Source organism: Falco rusticolus, chromosome 4 (assembly GCF_015220075.1).
Source record: "Falco rusticolus isolate bFalRus1 chromosome 4, bFalRus1.pri, whole genome shotgun sequence".
In the NCBI taxonomy this organism is placed as follows: Eukaryota; Metazoa; Chordata; class Aves; order Falconiformes; family Falconidae; genus Falco; species Falco rusticolus.
In genome coordinates, this window is record NC_051190.1 from 66,835,902 (window position 1) to 66,854,976 (window position 19,075).

The 19,075-nt window shown below is 42.6% G+C and overlaps 1 protein-coding gene and 1 long non-coding RNA gene across 3 annotated transcripts in view; one reads left to right on the forward strand and one right to left on the reverse strand.

Moving 5' to 3' along the window:
- ZEB1 (zinc finger E-box binding homeobox 1) overlaps positions 1-9,133 on the reverse strand; it is a 126,208-nt gene extending 117,075 nt beyond the window's left edge. Inside the window, exon 1 of the mRNA XM_037386965.1 lies at positions 9,015-9,133. Coding sequence (XP_037242862.1) covers positions 9,015-9,072 — 58 coding nt within the window. The 5' untranslated portion in view covers positions 9,073-9,133. The remainder of the gene's footprint in view (positions 1-9,014) is intronic.
- The window catches only part of LOC119147682, a 29,397-nt gene continuing 13,369 nt past the window's right edge, over positions 3,048-19,075 (forward strand). Inside the window, exons 1-5 of one of the 2 annotated variants that reach the window (XR_005104111.1) lie at positions 3,048-3,127; positions 3,175-8,034; positions 9,206-9,292; positions 9,912-10,075; positions 17,636-17,865. This is a non-coding gene — a long non-coding RNA (uncharacterized LOC119147682). Of the gene's footprint in view, positions 3,128-3,174; positions 8,035-8,454; positions 8,840-9,205; positions 9,293-9,911; positions 10,076-17,635; positions 17,866-19,075 lie in introns of those variants that run through there. The other variant, XR_005104112.1, reaches the window with a different exon arrangement.

Here is a 19,075-nt window from a genome sequence, read left to right on the forward strand (position 1 = left end):
AGATGTTTGGAAACAAACAAAAAACCCAACCTGCTTCTTTAGGTCAAATTACTGGCTTAGCAAAAAATAACATAATCTCTGTAATTAAGGTCTGATTTTTCCGTTCTCTAGTTTGCACTTTTTCAGATGGAATAGATTTCCCCAGGCCTTTTTCAATCATGTCACATTTGTGATGTTCTGTAATCTCATTTTGCTTTCTCCAATATACACTCTATAGACAGATGTCTCTACAAAATGGAACAGAAAACTGCCTTCAGTGTCTGTCAGTTGTCTGTCAGGCAGAATTTAAAAAGGGATGTTTACTGAAATAATGAAAACATTTCATATCACAATAACTCAAGTTGTTCCCTAGTGTTCCTGGCCCAAGTAGCATTTGATCCTAATGACAACAGATGCACTAGTTCTATTGGTAAAAATACCTTCTGTACCACATTGGACTTTTAACCCCTTTATTTCAAGTATCATCCATGAAAGTCACTCTCAGGATCACGGTGAAAGGACAGCTTTATAATTTGTTTGTCTCCAATGCTCTTGCCAGCTCCTTCCAATGTTCCCCATTTAACACCCGAATTGTAGAGAAGCTAAAAAACAGAAGAGCTTGCAGAAAGACAGAGGATATCAGCATCAAAGCCAAAAACATATTTAAAAATAGTACATAATACTACGTAGTTAGTTAGATAGTCAAGGAAGAGTTATTTCTTTTCCATCTGATACACTCCAATATTATATGGGGTTCCTAGCAGTTAAGGAAGTGATTTTACATGTCCTTTCACTCAAGAAGGACTGCTACTCGTACTCGCAGATCCTAATTGGATAGGATGGAACGTCATCTCAGCACAGGATAGAATTTCTCTTTTTCATTCTCTCTCCTCAGTCATAATTGAGCCCCCTAACACATCCGGAAGAATGCATTCATCATTAGACATGTTCATTTGCTTTACATAGTTCTCCAAAAATAGGATAGATGGAACACATTGAAGGCAGAGACACGAGGGAGATGCTGCCAAACAGAAAGCAAACATTTGTAAGGGAAGCAACAAAGGATGCCAGTTTTCAGGTTTTAACCTTTGGGTGACAGCAGTTGTTAACCAAACTGCTTTGCAACAACAGGGGTAAAGTCCTCACATCAAGGAGATTGTGACAGCTGGGAATGACAGCTGAAAAGGAGGGAACTGAAACAGGCTGCTTTCAAACAGTACTGACTTCTCAAAGATGAGAAAGCATATTTTTAGTTAACTTCTGTTGCTCTGAAAAAGCACATTAAAAGATATAGTTACATTACAGTAATAGTATCAGAAACAAGCAGAGTGAGGCAAAATAAAAAGGCCTCTTTTCTTCCCTGTTTGGGGCTCCTCTGGGGACAAATGTGCAAGTCTAAAGAATGCTGGTTAGTATGTTAAGCTCTAACCAACTGAAACATAGGAATCACTGCCTGGCTGCTCCACATGTAAAAGAAGAAACTTGAGTTTGTGTCTTATCACCTACCCTCCCCTAACATGAACATAAGCTGTTGGGCACTCACACAAGGAATCAGATGTATAGGCTCAGATACAGAAAGAGAGGACTCTATATATATTTTTACTGCCTGAAAGGTACTTACATACTGTCACGATGGGGGTAGTATTTTTCTCAGAAGTACTGAAATAGATTTATAAAGCTATACTGCACTTCACTTTAGTTGGCATTTTATCCATCATCTCACTCTTCTTGACTGGCCTTCCCATTTTGCTCAACCATCACACAGGAATACTACTTATCTATGCAAGAAAGGGGCAAATAGTTTATTAAATAAACTATGGCTCAACAAAAGGAAAACTGAAAATAATCCTGGTTTTTCTTTAAGAGAGGAGAGCAAGCAAAGATTAGAAAGCTGCAACTGTAAACAGCTTTTAAAGACATCAGACTTCTGTTACTCTTTCCAATAACTTATAAATAAACTTAAAAATAAGACAGCTAGGAATTAGACAGCCAGAAAAGCAAACCAAGACTGAGAAATACCCATGCGTGTGATAATTAGCTCAAGAAATCGACTCAGAATATCAGAGACAATGGCTTAATGAGAGATTTAAAAAAAAAAAGTCGCCAACATTACATGGAAGCAGAAAGCATTACCAAAAGCTACATACAAAAACTCCCCTATAGAATCCCCAAACAATTCCAACGTTTCAAGGCATCATCTAGTCAGCTGAGCTCAAAGCCATTTCCCATTGAGATCTCCTCTGTGATCATGATCTGTTGCCAGATTCATCGCTCCCTGGAAGGCCACGAAGGTGCATCAGAAATAAAGGTATCAGACCTTCAGTGAGAAGCAGACTACTCCCTATTCTGTCCTCCCTCCTCACACATGGCCTTCGCCTCACCCATTCACCCCTGCCCACTCATACATACATCCCTCTGCCGTCCATGGCGTGCCTGGGGTTTTGTTGTTGGGTTGGGGGTTTTTTGTTGTTTTTTAAAGATTTCAAACGGCATTTCTCTCCACAAGAAAGAGTACCTATCATAACTGATCTACTATACTGTTTCATGACTAGAACTAACCGCACAGCTTCACTAATGAAGATAACGGACTGCCCTCCGCATCCACCTTGCCTCATTCTGCCAGGCCCCCCAGGCAGGAGCAGCACCCACCTGCACCCACAGCCAGCAGCCCCCCATGACAAACAGTAGCAAAACCTAGACTTGACACATACTTGCCCCAGTCAAGTAGACTTTCCAGGCCTGACATTTATTTATGCATTTCTGGGGAGTTTTTGTTTTAAGGGGACTTACGATTTTTTATTTACCTAGCAATCACTTTCAAATATTAGAAGTACCAGCCACATGCTGAGACTCTTCTTTAGTTATTACTGTCCCAACAAAACCAATATCCGATTAAATCATCTCTGCTTAGATGTCAACCTCTAAGAAAACAGTCTCCTGAACACCCCACACATCAGAGTAGGAATATCGATGTTAACAGTGTAGGTCTTAAGCCAGTTTTCTCCTGTTGTGTTTTACTTCTGTCTATCTACACATCACTGAACTTAAGATTTGGGAATACAAAAAATACCAAAAGACAAAACTCTACTTATTCAGCACATCATTACATCAACATTGACAACGCAGACAGGAAACATCACCAATGAAGGTACTATCTTACATTGACAACGCAGACAGGAAACATCACCAATGAAGGTACTATCTTAGTACTATCTAAAAATTACTACAGAGAAAATTTGAGGTTTGCATATTGCCACTTGTTTGCTGAAAGTACAAGTATTTCAAGACAACAAACTTGAAAAAAATGAAGGGGCTTGACTACTTCAGCTAAAATTAATAGTAATGCTAAGTGATAAATCTGTTATTTCTCTTTAAGGCTCTAGATCAAGCCAAATGCAAGGGTAGTCCCAAGGATTAAAAATGGATTGAGACTCAGCCTTGCTATGGACTTCCTGTGTGACCTTGGGTAAGTCACTTGAGAATTTAGTTCTCAAAAATAACAGACCTATTATAGCTGCCAGAATGAAGCACCAAAGTTTCTGAGACCACAGATGTAAGCCAGACCCTGCTTACTTCTCATAATGGCAAAGATCCTACCTGGTGAGCCCTTTCAAAAAATGTAGGTAAACATGACTGGAATTTCAGGAATACTGATATTAAGCAACTGAAAGTTAACCTGGAACTGTACTTCGGAAACAGGTATGAAAGTCTGCATAAAACCAGAATTATTTCCATTTTTCAAGCTCTTCTTTTATATACTTGTGTGAAACCTATCACACATAGAATCTTTATGATCTCCAGAGATGCAGTATGTGCTGTTAAATATTGAATTGACAGTCGAAGCACACCATGTTCTAATCAGCTTGCAATATCAATTAGAGTTTTTGAAATTACTACAAACAGCTAATGAGTTTAAAGCAACGAGCCTGTATTTTTGGTAAATAATAATGACTGAATTTAGAAGTAGGGATTCTTAAGAGTCATTTGGCTAGATACTGTAGTTCCAGCAATTCCCCTGCAATAGAGAGCAGTTGCTCAAAAATCAGTTTAAAAACAAACAAGCAAAAAACCCACAACCCAAGCTTCACAGAAGCTGTTTTTATTTCTTTAACATAGTAAGAGAGTCCCCTGCATGTTAAAAATGTCTGCCGCTGGCATTTTAAACGCCACTGGCATTTTAAACCCTATTAAAACAGATGTTTCCACATGAAGAAAGGTATTGCACTGATATTTTTACTTCAGATTACTCCAGCCTCTCCCCCTACCACCGTAAAACTTCTGTAAGAAGAAATGACAGGTTAATACCACCACCTGAGTCCCAGTGGGGAAGGAGGCAGGGAACAGCTGTAGAACCCCCTTCCCCCGGCACTGCCAACGGCAGAGCTTGCTGACAGAGGGTGAGGGCCTAACTGAAGTCAGTAACATTGATACTAGTGGGACCTGTAATAAAGCCCAAAGTCCACAGAAAGACTCAATGGAGAGGGATATCTGATACAATAGAAAATGTTCAACAGAAAATTTGGTCAGAGCTCACAGAATTCAGATCCTCAGACTTTTAACTGAAAGGTTTCATCTACTTCATCTCCCTATGATAAGGGAAGCCCATGTCAGAGGGGAAGTTTCATTGACTTGCTACTCTTCGTCAACTGCTTTAGCAGCATGTTTACCAGTCCTGTAAGCAAGAAACTGTTTCAGGCAACTAATCACCTTAAACTGTACCTCAGCTAGCTAATTAACTTAAAACACCCTGATTCACAATCGTTAAAATAACAAGCACTGATTGCTGACAGAAAAATGAAGAGATAATAACATTTTTAAGCATATTCCCATTATATTTCAGTAGTTAACATTAAAACAGAAGTATCACTTGTCTATATGAGAGAAGATTTCCCTGGACTAAAACAGTTAATTCAGATGTCCATGTAGACCTGTTCACTGTGCCTGGAATTTTAACTCAGGCTACATTCCTCAATTCCCAAATTGCAAGTTTAAATTAATGCTAGAGTGAAAACACGATACCTAGTGAAAAAGAAAGGAGGGACACAAGAGAAGAAAGGCACGACAAGGAATACTGTATCCCAAGCGTCACTAACACCTGACATCCTGCCAGTAGTTAACACCTGGGAGCTAACAGAAATACACCATACTTTTGCCTTATTCAAAGCCACCTACAATCTTCTTACAGTCTTTAGCTTTGTAACAAAACTTTATAAGAAATTATTATCTAATAAAAAGAGAGGAAACCCAACTGTAAAACAACTGAAATGGCATCTTACAATTCAATCTACATAACCTTTTAGTAATGAACTCGCTGTTACCAGGGGTAGAAAAAAAAAAAAACAAAACCCACACAACAAAAAAACCTCCTAGAAACATCAAATCAGTCTGCCTCAGCCTCTCGTCTCACATACACCTGACAGCATGCAGAATTTACTCAGTTTCACACATTCTTCTTTTGGCCGTTAAATATGCACCTGAAACCAGAAGGCATACTTACATTATTTGCAAAACATCAATATAAAAGGTTGGTATCCTTTTAACCCTCTGGTAAGGCAAGTTTTAAATATTTAGCTTGTTTTACTTGTCTCACAGTATTACTGAAGAACAAGATGTGTTAGTTTTGCTGTTTAATAAAAATTAAGACAAACCTATAACATATATGAGATGTCAAGAAAGCAACTAATCCCAATCCTGCAAGCCAACACAGAATAAGAAAGCATTTCCTGATACTCTATTTAAAGACCATGCAGGATTTGCATAGCATGGCAATGTGGATGACTGGGGAAAAGAAACAAACATCATTGCATCCCTCTTTTTTCCTCCTAATTCCTCTGTCACAAGAGGGGGAAAAGGCAGATAGGAAGAGAGACTCCCAACCAGCACTATGTTTCTGCTTTATCAGGATGGTGCTATAGTCTCAACACTTCGCTAACTCCTTTGCTGTAGCAGATGTTTTCGTGTACTGGCCAGAAGGACAATGACACAGGATAGTCTTCTTCAGGTACGAAGTGCCAGATTTTCTTGTAAGTGGAGGCTTTAATGGCAGCGCCAATCAGCTCTTTTGCTGATCTCCTGTAGGGGCCAATAAACAAGGTAGAAAAGGAACCACCTCTAGAGTTAAGAAGATAAGACTGCCTTCCCAGCTACAGCTAATGCATCAGGATGGCAGCCTTAAGTTCTGGCTCCCAAACACTGAGAGATGGGGAAAAAACCCAAACCAAAACATAAGTTTACAGTACAACAGCTGTGTTAAGTTTACCAACACATAAGAAGACTGAAAGTTCACAGTATACTAACTTGATGCTGTGGCCCAGTATTATTAATTGGTATACTGGATGTCAAGTGCAATCTCTAATAATCTCACATCCTCTGGTAAAGTGGGGAAAAGGCAACTGGAACAGCATAAAATTTAGTGCGTACTACGAACAAGCCAGTTGCTGAAACATCTCCTGTACGCTGATGTCTCATTGACAGAAGGTACTCACCTATAAGAGACTCGGGGGGGGGGGGGGGAGAAAAAAACCCTCAAGAAGTCTCATATTTATTTTAAAGGTTAAAAGGGTTAGCATTTCTCCAGATACTTTATTTAGTAAATATTTCAAGTCAATCATAAACCCACTGCTCAGAAATTTCTATTATCCAGAATCTATTATCTAACCAATCCTGATGCTTCAATGCACGACTTAAGTTGGTTTTAATTCCTCAAAAAAAGGAACCAAAATCAGCCTAAAACAAGACATGCCATATTCTACATTGCAGAACTAGTTGATAAAGACTCAGAGGCTTTTTGTAGAAAAACGGGTGCAGCAATGAGGTCCAAAAGTGATGAAGATGAAAGATACCTGGAATGATACCACATCTTCTACACCTTTTGTTTTCTGCAAGTGATACACACTGCAGACAAAACGTTTTTGTGCCAAACAGCACAAAAATCTGGTTTTCTACTATTAAGCACAAAGGAAAAACACTGACAGCAAGCGTGGTAAATAAATCCCTCCCTTGAGAACGAAAGCAGCAGACAGGAGGGGGCTGACATGCATGCAGGAGAAAACTAAACACCATCTTTTTTTCTACCTGCACAAGTTGCCATTTGCTGCAGTGATCAAGAATCTCTTTTGCCCGTTGATTTCAAAAGCTAGGCTCTCAGAAAAATTCTCTCTCAAGTCATCTGTTGATATGCTTTAAGAGTATGATATTCGTATCACTGGATCTTTAAGAGAAAAATCCATTTTCTTTCCTGTTCAGGTAAACATGTTTACAGCTCCTGCACAGACGCTGGGTGGTTCAGACTCACATGTCACACACATGTCGTCAGCAACAAGAAAAGCCCCTTTCTCTGGATCATCAACATTTTTAATAAGGTAAAGAGAAAAGCACTTTCCAAACTTACCTTCAGCACAGCCAAATCATGAGCTAAATATAAATATTTACACTACGACAAGGAATTAATAATACGAACGTGCAAACAGAAATACTTGCTAGAAAACGCACACAACAAAAATAAGGAAGCCCTCCTAAGTTCAAAGCGATCAAACCAACTCGCTGCCCCTGGAAGGGCCGTTATTTATCCCCACGTTCCGCCCGAAGCGGTCAGGATTAGAGGAGCAGCACCCATCGTGACTCTGGTCTATTTCGGAGCCCGTTCACTGCGTACGAAAACATCTCAGATCGCAGGCGAAAGCCTTCCTATCTGTGACCCTGCACAGGAAATGCCACATAAAACCTAAAATTGCCAAGGAAGGTTACAAAATCTCCTGCTTTACATCCCATTCCGAAGAGTCGCTGAGAGAACCGAACTACTTCTCCATTTTCCAGAAAATCAGCAGAGTGGGTGTTACGGGCGGTTATTCCCCCCGCCGTGTACCTTTCAAATGCATCTTAAAGTAACACACGTACCGGGGGGGGGGGGGAACGACAAACCCACCCCAGAGCAGCCCTACGGTCTGAAATGTAAGTGTAATTCCTTATATAGACCGCAGCAGTTGGTCGCACACGCACGGGGAGCGGAGCGGGGGCCCCCGGCCAAACCGTTACCACCCATTATTATACAAACAGGTACCTCCGAAGCCAGAGGGAAGGCAAGAAACTTCGCCGCCCGCCCCCGCCGCCCGCGAGCAGCCCCCCCACCTCCAGGCCGCCCCGGCGGGACCCGGGGCGGGGAAGGCAGCGCGGCCGCGGGGCGCCGCCGGGGACCAACTCTCGGCGGGGAGGCGGCGAGCGGGCGGCGGGGCGCCGGGCCCCCTCCTGCCGGCCCGGGGCGGCCGCGCCGCGCTGCCCCCGCGCGAATCGCCGCCCGCTGCGGCGACGGTGCCTCCCCCCGCCGACGGCGGCCGCGCTCCTCGGGTGTGCCCCCCCCCCCCCCCCCCCCCGCCTCCCGGTGACGGCTGGCGTCCCCCACCGCCGCCCCCCCAAAAGGCGAACGCCGACCCGCCCCGCGGCGCCGGCCGGGAGCGAGTAGCCGGCCCGCTGCCGGGCGAACGAGGGGAACTCCGGCGGGCGGCGGAGAGGCGCTCCTAGGCGGGCGGCGGGGCGATCCCGCCCGCGGGGCCGGGGCGGGCGGGGAGGCCCCGCTCCGCTCCGCCGGGGCGCGCAGGTAATAAGTTTCGGAGTTGGGTCTGACGGGGCCGGGCGGGCGACGGAGGCTCCCCCGCCGCTCCCCGCGAGGCTCGGCGTCCCCGCCCGGGCCGGAGGGCGGCGGCGCGGCCGGGGGGCCCCCTGAGCCCGCTCCCCGCAGCGGCGGCGGGGCGGTCGCGGGGCGTGTGGGGGAAGGCAGCGTGTAACGGTCCCGGACAGGCGGCGGAGTGCGGAGGCACCGCTAGGCGGAGGAGGGAGGCAGGCAGCGAGGCGAGGGAGGCACCAGGTAGCGGATATAACGGTGCGGAGGGAGCCGGGCTCCCGGCGAGGAGCGGAGGGGGAATTACTTTCGCGCCCGCCCGACCTCCCCCCTCCGCGCTCGGGACGGCTCTGCCCGGCCCCCGCCCCGGCCCCGCCGCCGCCCCAGCGCAGCCGGGCCGCTGCCCCGCGGGCTGACTGACCGTTATTGCGCCTCGGGTTCGCCTGCTTCCTGCGCTTACACCTGGGGCCATCCGCCATGATCCTCTCGCTTGTGTCTAAATGCTCCAGTCACCTCCTCCCCCGCCCTCCCCCCTCCCTCCCCTCCCCTCCCCCCCGGACCTGGTTTACGACACTGGGTGGTTTTACTTTTACATCACCTTCCTACACCTAGTGCTCGGCCGGAACCTTGTTGCCAGGGGAGACGGGCGCTTTACGGCAGGACGTTTGAACGGCGGCGGGGGAAAAGTTGCGGCCGCAGGTACCGGCAGCGGCGGCCGCGGCCGGGGGAGGCTCGCGGGGCGGCTGCGGTCTCGCCCCGGGGACCCCCGACCCGCCGCGGGGTGCGGCCCCCCGGTCCTCTGCCGGCGGCAGCGGGGGGGATCCCCGCGGGGCGGGGCGGGCTGGGCTGGGCTGAGGGGGCGGGGGCCGCGGGGGAGGGGGGCGGGGGGGCGCCGATCCCCGGGGAAGCGAAGGGGGATCCCCGCCGTCGGCGCGGCCCGCGGGGGAGCCCTTCCCGCCCCGCCACCGCCGCGTCGAGGCACCGGCTCGCCGCCTGCTTCCCGCCCCGCTGCCAGGTGCCTCCCTCCCGCGGCCTGCAGGGCGCAACGCGTCGGCCGCCGCCCCCAGGTGCAGCGCGGGCGGCCGGGCCTGGCGGGGCCGGCCCTGTGCCCGCCCGGCTTCCCTCGCCCCCACGCCGGGCACCCGCCTCCGGCGCTGGAGCAGTGGTGGGGCTGGCACCGCCGCAGGGTCCTGTCCCCCCCGCGCCGCGCAGCCAGCTCCCCGCCTCCCTTACCGTAACCCGGCCCGGGCAGGGGGCGCGCCGTGCAGGGGTGTTGGAAGCGGCGGGCTCAGACCGTGACTGTAATCTCGCCTTGCAGGCCCCATCAAGAGACAACAGCCGGGCGAGAGTCGTGCTGTTGACGCTGCATGTGAAATCTGTCGTTCTTGGGCTTTCCTTAACTGTACTTCCCATTTCTATGAAGAGGGGAAGAGGTATAAAGTTCAGCGCCCTAAAAAAATAGAAAGGGAAGGTTTTTCACAGGTAATTAATAAATAATCTCCTTTGGGCTTAATAAAATATGTAATGTATTAAAAATTAAAACATTACCATCAAACACTCATTCTATTTATTTACTGCTGCTTCTCAGGCAATAAAAATAAAGTTTCCATTTCTTTCTAGGCCTAATTCCTTTTTTTCTCTCCTTATTCTTTTTATTCTTTATTTACAGTTCTGCGCTTCTGGCCAATTCTTTTATCCAACTAAGTTTCAGTGACAGTGTTTATGTTAATGGGTACTTTTTATAAGTACTTGATAAGCTACTGAATTTGAGGCCTTTAGGTATTCTACACTGTTTCCCCAAGGTGTGTGTTCACACACTGTAACATACTGCCTCATCTCATGGATACTGAACCCTGGCAGTCAGTAAAAGTATCTTTTATCTGAAGCTTCCCAGAAGTCACTACAATCAGAAATGCTTACAAAACAAAACAAGTATAGGGCTAAAATGGATTTGGTAAAGTTTGGTAAAGACCTAGAGGCATTTTTTTTCAAAATTAATCGTACTCTCAGAAACTTACATGAGTCGTGGATTTGGGTACTCGCATGGAAACAGTTGTTGCCCTTCTTTACAGGTTACAAATCATTTGTCTAATCTCAAAAAATTTGTAAATCTAGGTGTAGATACATACATAGGGTTTAGATACATATCTTTATCCAGTGTGCAATGGCTGCTGACCTCAACTATTTAATGAGGGTCTACCTGGGAGTTGTTAAAGGGTAACAAATCAAACAGTACAAAGTGTTTGATGGAAGAACAGAAGCCATTTAAAAGCATTAGATTCGGCATTAGCTGGGAGTTCCAAACCCCTAGTACAAGGGTAGCCAAGAAGCACAATGTGAAACCAACGACAAGATAAAAATGAAACATCTGCAAAATTCTGAGTGAGTGAATTACAGAATCACGGAATGGTCAGGGTTGGAAGGGACCCCTGGAGATGATCTAGTCCAACCCCCTGCTAAAGCAGGTTCACCTAGAGCAGGTTGCGCAGAGTCGTGTCCAGGCAGGTTTTGAATGTCTCCAGAGAAGGAGACCCCACAGCCTCTCTGGGCAGCCTGTTCAGTGCCCCGTCACCCTCAAGCTAAACAAGTTCCTCCCCATACTCAGATGGAACTCCCCGTGTTGCCATTTGTGCCCATTGCCCCTTGTCCTGACTGAAAAGAGCCTGGCCCCATCCTCTTGACACTCACCCTGAAGATATTTGCATGCATTGTTAACATCCCCTCTCAGTCTTCCTCTTCTGCAGGCTAAACCGGCCCAGCTCTCTCAGCCTTCCCTCATAAGTGAGAATTGCAAAGATTAAGGCAGAATCTCATTTTTGTCCTGCTTTAGTAGTTCAACATCCTTGCTTGTCAGCTTTTTGTGCAGAATACCTGTGGTCATGCAAGTGCTTGCAAATGAAGGCTAATGGTGTTTTGGAATTTTTGAATGTTTTTATCATTCTGTGGATTAATTTAACCAAAAGTCACATACAGATTTTGATGCTGGTTTTAGTTCCTTAAAGTCTGTCATATTTAAGAAGGTAGTTGCATAAATAAAAAACCCCATAGCTGTAATAATATCTGTAGAGTTGTAACAGCATTCCCCTGCGTGCCCCCTCAGAATTCCAGGCCCCTGTTTAAGCACCTTTCAAGTAGTTTATTTTCATTGAGTTTTGTCACTTTTTAGCTCTGCATAAGAATTCTTGTCTGTTTTGGGCAATTTATGTTTCCTAACAAAATGAGGAGAGAAGCAGTCTCCTAGTGTTTGTTATAGCTCTTTTTCAAATAGCCATAGTGTCTGTTTGAGCATTAGTCTCTTGAGATTTCCAAGCAGCTGGGAGAAACCAGTGACAACTCTTGCTGCCCATTAGTTTCTGAAGAGCAGAACTGAAACCGGCAGGAGCATTGCTAGCTCTACACTGCTATAGTTTTGATAAATGAGAGGAGAAAACCAAAGCAATCTTTGTATGTGTTATCTTTGATACCAAGTAGGTCTAGAAACTAAAAAAGCAGAGGATGGTGTTTTGCGTTAAATTATTGATTATTCCAATCACTATTCATTGTGAAAGTGTCTAATTCACAACTTGTAAATAGATATGTGGGTGGGTTGCTTTTTGGGGTTTTGTTTTTTTAAACTTTGATATGTTTAATCCAAGCAACTGAGCACTTCATATCTTTGTACACAAAGTTCCCATTATTTACTGTGCTAAAAAGCATCACAATTAAGGATGCAGCCACTGTCAACATGTTTTGACCCAACACAGTCTAATCCTGGATGCAAACCCACTAGTTAAAATTCCTGCTATCTTTGTAGTGTTCTGCAATACATGAGCACATTGTGTATGTAATTTAAACTGGTTAGTGCTGCAAGAATGAAAACTCCTGTTTTTCTTTATGGTGCACAGCTTTCAATCTGACTTTTCAGTCAAGGATGCAGGAATTAATGTATTAATTTGCAAAATCTCAGCAAAGCAGTATATTTTCTGCATCTTCCTAAATGTGGCAGGCTTAAGAATATGTTTCTTTAAAGGAGGAATTCTAAGACTGTGGTCATCCATAACAATTAGTTTGCCTCCAGTGACATAATTTGTGTGGGAATTTAGGCAACCTGTCTAGGTGTGATGTAGCTGTCACGTCAGATTGCATAGCTGCTGTATTTCACCTTTTTTGAAATTTATTCCCATTGTCTGAAGACAGGAATTAAAATACTTCAGTAGTCAAACTGGAGTATGGATGCTTGGAAACCAGCTAATGATTATTACAGATGGTTTTTGCCATTTAAAAATAGTCATGTATGTCGTGTTATGGTTTATGATCTCTGGAGTACGTATTATTAAATAAAAGCAATCAGTTGTCTGTTTGTATGCCTACTCCTTATTCATCTTTATGAAATGAAGTTTCACAACCTGTCGTGAGTATTCTAGATTTAATGGTGTTCATTTAGTTGAATGAATTTAGTATTACAGTGGAAAATGAGTCAGTGAATTGTTTCTTCTTTAATTTCTGGTTTGTGGAGATTTTTTTTTTTCCTGATTTCCATTAATGAAACTTTGTTTTCACTTCTGTGTATTTTCTTGGAATGTCAGTTCCTAAAATTTACTTTTCAATTTATGATTTATTTTTTTAAAAAATGTGCCTTTTCTTCTCTGTAGAAATTGTAGTTGAAAGATTTACTAGGAGAACAATGACCCAGAAATACACAGCCTGACTGCAGCTAGCTGAGGAACTAATCTTGAATAAAATGTGGATTTTAGAGATATCAACATACGGTTTTAGTGCCCTTGCAGATGGTCTTTCAATTTCTATTTGTGCTTCCAAATGAATCTAATAAGTTTTGAAGGTGTACCCTGGGATGTTATACAGTCTCAAAAAATGGTAAAGCCACTTGAAATTTGCACATTCGCTTAGAGTGGAGTTTGTAAATATTTATCAGGATAAATTATCCTTTTTTTACTTTTCTCAGCTTATATTTTTTTTTCTGGTTTTGTACTTTACTGTGTATGTTGAAGCTATGATTTCTAATAAATTGTCATGTCATTCATGACTTGAGAAGGCTGTACCTGCTTGAAAGATTTAAGTATAAGGATGTAAACCGCCATACAGCGTCAATGTGTACATAGCTATATACAGCTATAATGATTTGCATGTATGCAATTGACTTTTCAAAAATCTTCCTTGTTAAGAAAAGGTGTTTGTGAAGATCACAAAGGCCTTCTAAACCATTTTGTTTGCTCTCCTTTTGCCCTGCTTGTTGCATATTGTTTTTCTCTTGAAAGCAGTTAACGTGCTGATGACTGTGTCAGGGTGTTATGCTGTATAAAGTACATGTACAAAAACATAACGAAGACCTACAATTCAATTCTTATGTGAATTTTAACTTTAGATGTGATCTCTGTTTCAGAGCCTTCACACATGCAAAAAATTATTTTAGAGAAGGAAAATATTTGAAAAGGTCATTCCATATTCTTCATCCAAAAGGCAAATCTTGTGTGTTCAAAATGGAATTGGAATGCAAATTCAGGTACAAGCATTGGGTTGTGAACAGTTGTGATTTTTTTGTTTGTTTTCAAAGTACCTGGAGCCTCAGTTGAGAACGTCTACTTCAATACTTTATTTTGTACTGTTAGATACAGTAGCAAAATGCAATATCAAAGTACTAATTTTTGTTTTAAATTACACCTGAACTTCTGACTGATCAAATTACAGTTGTAGTGCAGTTAGATTACCCAGTTTTATTAGTAGCACGTTTTCCATTCATCTTTGTTTATGATGACTCTTCATAAGTGTTTTTATGCATTATATTATCTAATTAAACACTAATGTATTGTGAATATTTTCCCATATGGTTCATGTTTGTTTCCTTCTGTAACTTACATTCTGTTTCTGATTTAGTTCTACTCCTCAGCCCTCTTGCTGTTTGCTGTCACAGTTGTGTGCGATTGCTCATTTGGATCTCATTTGGAGCTATTCTCTTTGTTATGATATCTGTGCAGCTGGCTCACTCAGCTCTTTAAAGTCCAACTTAACATTGATTTCTTAATTATTTCATTGCATATTCTCATTTATATTTGGGGTTCTTAATTGCTGGAACACATTCTAATGTTAGATGTTATTAATTTGTTATTTCTCGTTTGTCTTGTTTTTTTCTCACTGCAAAGTGCATAATACTTCTGCAGGAAATGTTTGTTAATACATGAAGGAAAGCTGTTGTTTTGGAGCTGCTATAGTTTTGGAGCTTGCAGTGTGTCTTCTGGATATACAAAATTAACAAAGCAAGCCAGAAAAAGGAGTATGTAAGTCTATGAAAACAAACCAACAAATACAATTAAAAATCCAATTTTGCTTAAGAAACCTCAACAAGTCATCAGTTGATGCCATGAGGAAAAACACAGATACTGTAATGGTTATCTTCTGAGATGTGAACAGAAGCTTTGGTGTATTCAGCATAACTGGTCTGATTCCCCAATTTGGCAAGTTAAGGGTCTGTCTGGTAGATACAAACATATGGTATTAAAATGGGCAGTAGTATCTTTGAAACTCAGATGCACAGACCAGATCTGTTGGCACTACAGAGCTGTGTAAAATCTAGTGTAATTAAATCTGAGTTTAGTTTACTGGAGGAGGGAACAGCAGTTCAGTGCAAGAATGATCATGTGTTGATAAAGAATTGGAAAGAGACTATGATTCTCATGTAAGGCTATGCATATCAGGAATTTTTGGTTTCAAGGTAAAACAAGGCAAGCCTAGTTTGGATCCATCGAAACAATAAACCTTTCTTTTTTCCCTGGTGGAAATAAAAGCCTAAAAAGATTTTATGTGAGATCAAGTAGAAAATGTCTTTTTTTACCCAAGTATTAAAAGCTTGGGTTAGAGCAAGCATTCGTTTACAAGCAGAGGAGGTGGTCCAGGGGTTTTCATGAACGAAGTGATTTGAAAATTCCCTTTTATTAGGTTCCCTCTTCTTACTGGAGAGGTTTGAACAGAGATGTCCATGGTGAGCAGTACCCTAAATCACTGGGCTTTAGATATTCTGAAGAACTCTCATGTTCTCTTACTGATGCTGACTAACTGTGCAAGTACTGGAAGAAGGACAAGAACTCGGGTGTCATCTTAAGAGAAGGACTGAAATACTCTGCTCCTCTCACTACTTAGATAAATGTTCTGGCTGTTAGGTTATCTTTCTCTAGTTCAATGACTATTTTACGTAATTTATAGAAACAAAAAGCATTCCTCAGTGCAGATGAAGACCACCTGAATTGTTGTCTTTAGGAAGGTGAATTGGCATCATTGGTGAATGATGATGATTCAGATTCGTTTGAGGACAGAATCAAACCTTAGTTTTCAATATCCTGGAGGAACTCAGTGACTACTGGCATTTCATATTAAAGATGGATTACACCCAACATTTCATGCATGCAGGGTGTGTTCTGAATAGCCCAAATCAATTTCTGCAGAGCAGCGAGGTAGAGAAAAGCTGAGCTTGAAGATCTGCAGGTGTTTAGGTAGAGTGAAGAGCTAGGCAGTTGTAGGAATGACCAGAAGCAGATTTTCACATGCATGGAGAATTTAACTGAAAAATCCTGAATAACTAGGATTAGCTAGAAGCTGAAAGCAGTAATGGAGAGCTTTTTTTGGATTTAGATGCCTGCAGGATTTTGTCTGACCACTGTTTTGCAAATACAAAAGCTATCCAAAGTAATAAAACTAAAATTTGAGTGGTTCAGGTGATTTAATTTCTATTTAAAAGATTCATTGCCTATTTCAGTAGCTGTTGGTAGGCATTCATTGAAGCAGTTGATTTCTTGCAAGCAATGACTAATTCATGTTCAGTACCTGTAGTAGGTGACCATGCATGGGACTTAGCTGCCTTATGTGAAGTTTTACTTCTGGGCTAGTCCCTCCAGACGGCCTTTGTAGTTAGCAGGGATCTAGTCAGCAGAGCGTGGTATACCTCACAAGCATCTAAAGTTAAGTGAGATGAATCCCACCCCATCTCTTACTCTTGACATCAATCCAGTCAGTGACATATGCTTTCCTGTCGTAAGGTTTTGGGGGTTTACAGAGATGACTTCATCTCTCTGCTCAAATTTTTACTCCCAGTTTTGTTGGATGAAAAGTCCTAAAATCTGTTGCCTCACCTGGAACTGGTGTCTTTTTTGCCAAGTACCTTTAGATACCTTAATAAGGCTGTTACCAGCTCTCTGGTTCCTGCATAATGTACCATATATCACACAACACCAAAGGCAACAAAAGCATTTGTTATGGCGTGAAAGAAAATTGCTTTTTTTCATTTATTTGTAATCCAGCCAGATGTTTATAAAATATTTGTGTAGGCTTAGCATAGAGAGGATAACTGTGAAAATCTTATTCTGCGAAGATGTATCATCCCAAACCTCCAAATTTGTTCCTGCAGGTGTGCTTGTATTTGGATTCATTGTTGTAGCACCTTGAACAAGAGGACAGAAGAAATTTTCTTAATTGTTATTAATAGAAGTGTTTTGGTGCCATGCCATTTATTCTAAATAACATCAAGAACTTCATGGGTTTCATTGCTAATTTTAGATGTAGGTTTAATTTGCAAAATGGAAAAGCTCCTCACTACAATAGCGTTCTTCACCATGAATCCAGGACTATACTTACTTGCATGCTTCATCTTAGAATACTTTATCTTTAGTTGGTGATTGCTTCATAAGGACTGCTCTGCTCCTTAATAGTATTTATAGGCTCCAAGATGTTTTTGTCTTAACATTGTTGCTTGCTTAAATATTTATTCTGGAAGGTCTGAAAAATTATGCTTGCAAGTACTGTTAATTTCCCCTAAGAAAGGTAGCTTATGCACAACTATTTTTCAGAGTCTCTTTCAAGACATTTTAACTACAATCTAGTCTTAATCTGAGTCAGACTAAATCACATTTTCTCCTGAATAGTAATGTACTACATTAGTTTTACAGCCTCTGAAACTGCATTTTAAGGACATATGCATTGCTGGGGTCTCCATTTCCCTCAAACTGATGCATACTGATACGAATCCTAAGCAAACAGTTTATGTGCTGTTTTTTCCAGGGATATAGTGATGGATAACCCTTTCTGTTGACTTGGGCAAGACTGAAGAAAAGAAAGCAAACAGACAGACCTGTCTATTGCTGTGTCTACCTAGACTGAAATGCCAGACTTAGCAAACAGGCCATTCTTCATGCATAGAAAAAAATACTGGACAGAGTATCCAGCCAGCCAGGGATCATCAAATGTACCAGAGCAAAATCCATGGTTAAACTGAAATGGAAATATTTAAGGTAAGTTCATCTGTGTGTTCTTTTCCTTGCTTGCTACTCGATGCTGTCTCTCATGTCCTACTGCACAAGAGCTCAGGATGCCTTTCTTCACTAGCTTTTCTTACCTTTCAGAATATTAAAAAATATGCATAACAATTTTAGATAACATTTATGGTGTATATCTGTTACTACATCAATCTGTTTGTATATACACACACATGCATAAAGCTGTTTTTGAAGATTAGGAAGGTCACAAAGTCATGGGCTTGGCCTAGATTCGTGATCCCTTGGTTATACCCACATCTGCCTGCCCCATCCCTCCCCAAGAGATTACTACCACCACAGCTGAGGCTGCTGTTCAAATCCCTGTGTATTAGCAAAGCAAAACCAGCGGTAGTTCAAATTAAAAGTACTATGCTGGACCAGCAGCTGCAGACTCAGTCTTTCTCCCATTTATTTGAAGTGGCTGAAGAGGTTACCATTTCTAGTTATATGATCAATGCTGTTTTCAGCTGCTCTCAGCTATAACCAGCATGGATGACAACATTACAGAATGGAAATATTAATGCTTCCCTTTTCAGTCATAGAGCTACATTACCCCATCTCTTCCTGCACCTTAAGAAGATGTGTAGCTCAGCAATGTATTAATATATCTTTCCTCCATGTTTAAAATAGTTCCCAAATCCTACTCATGCAAACCCCAGTCTGAAGACAGTCTTGGAATTTGCATGTAAGGCAGTTCTAGACAGATGCTTACATTTAATTTTGACTTACATGACACGCAATATATGGGAAGTCATACATCCTGTCAGACACGTTTCATTCATCAGAGTTCATTTTCCAAATGCTTTGAGAAACTTTGAAGAATCACAACATGGGAAATTCCTTAAGCAAGAAGAGTGTTTGAGGATTCATTTGGACTTTCTTGTTCCAACAGCATCTGCTATAATGATAACTACCAGCTAGGGGTCTGCATCTCTGCATCTCTGCAGGAGAGGAGCACGGGGGAGTAGGTAACAGAAAAGCTCCAAGTACTTTTTATTCCACTTTCCTGCTGGGAAAAGGTTCAGATTTCTCCAAACCTTTTGCTCTTCCCCATCAGAATCTCAACAAACTCATCAGGAAGCTCTTTCTTCCTCAGCTAAAAGAATGTCAAAAGCACTTCATTTCCCTTTTGCAGTCCTACTTGGATCTAAATCTGCACTTGACATTTCATGCTACGCCCAGTTCC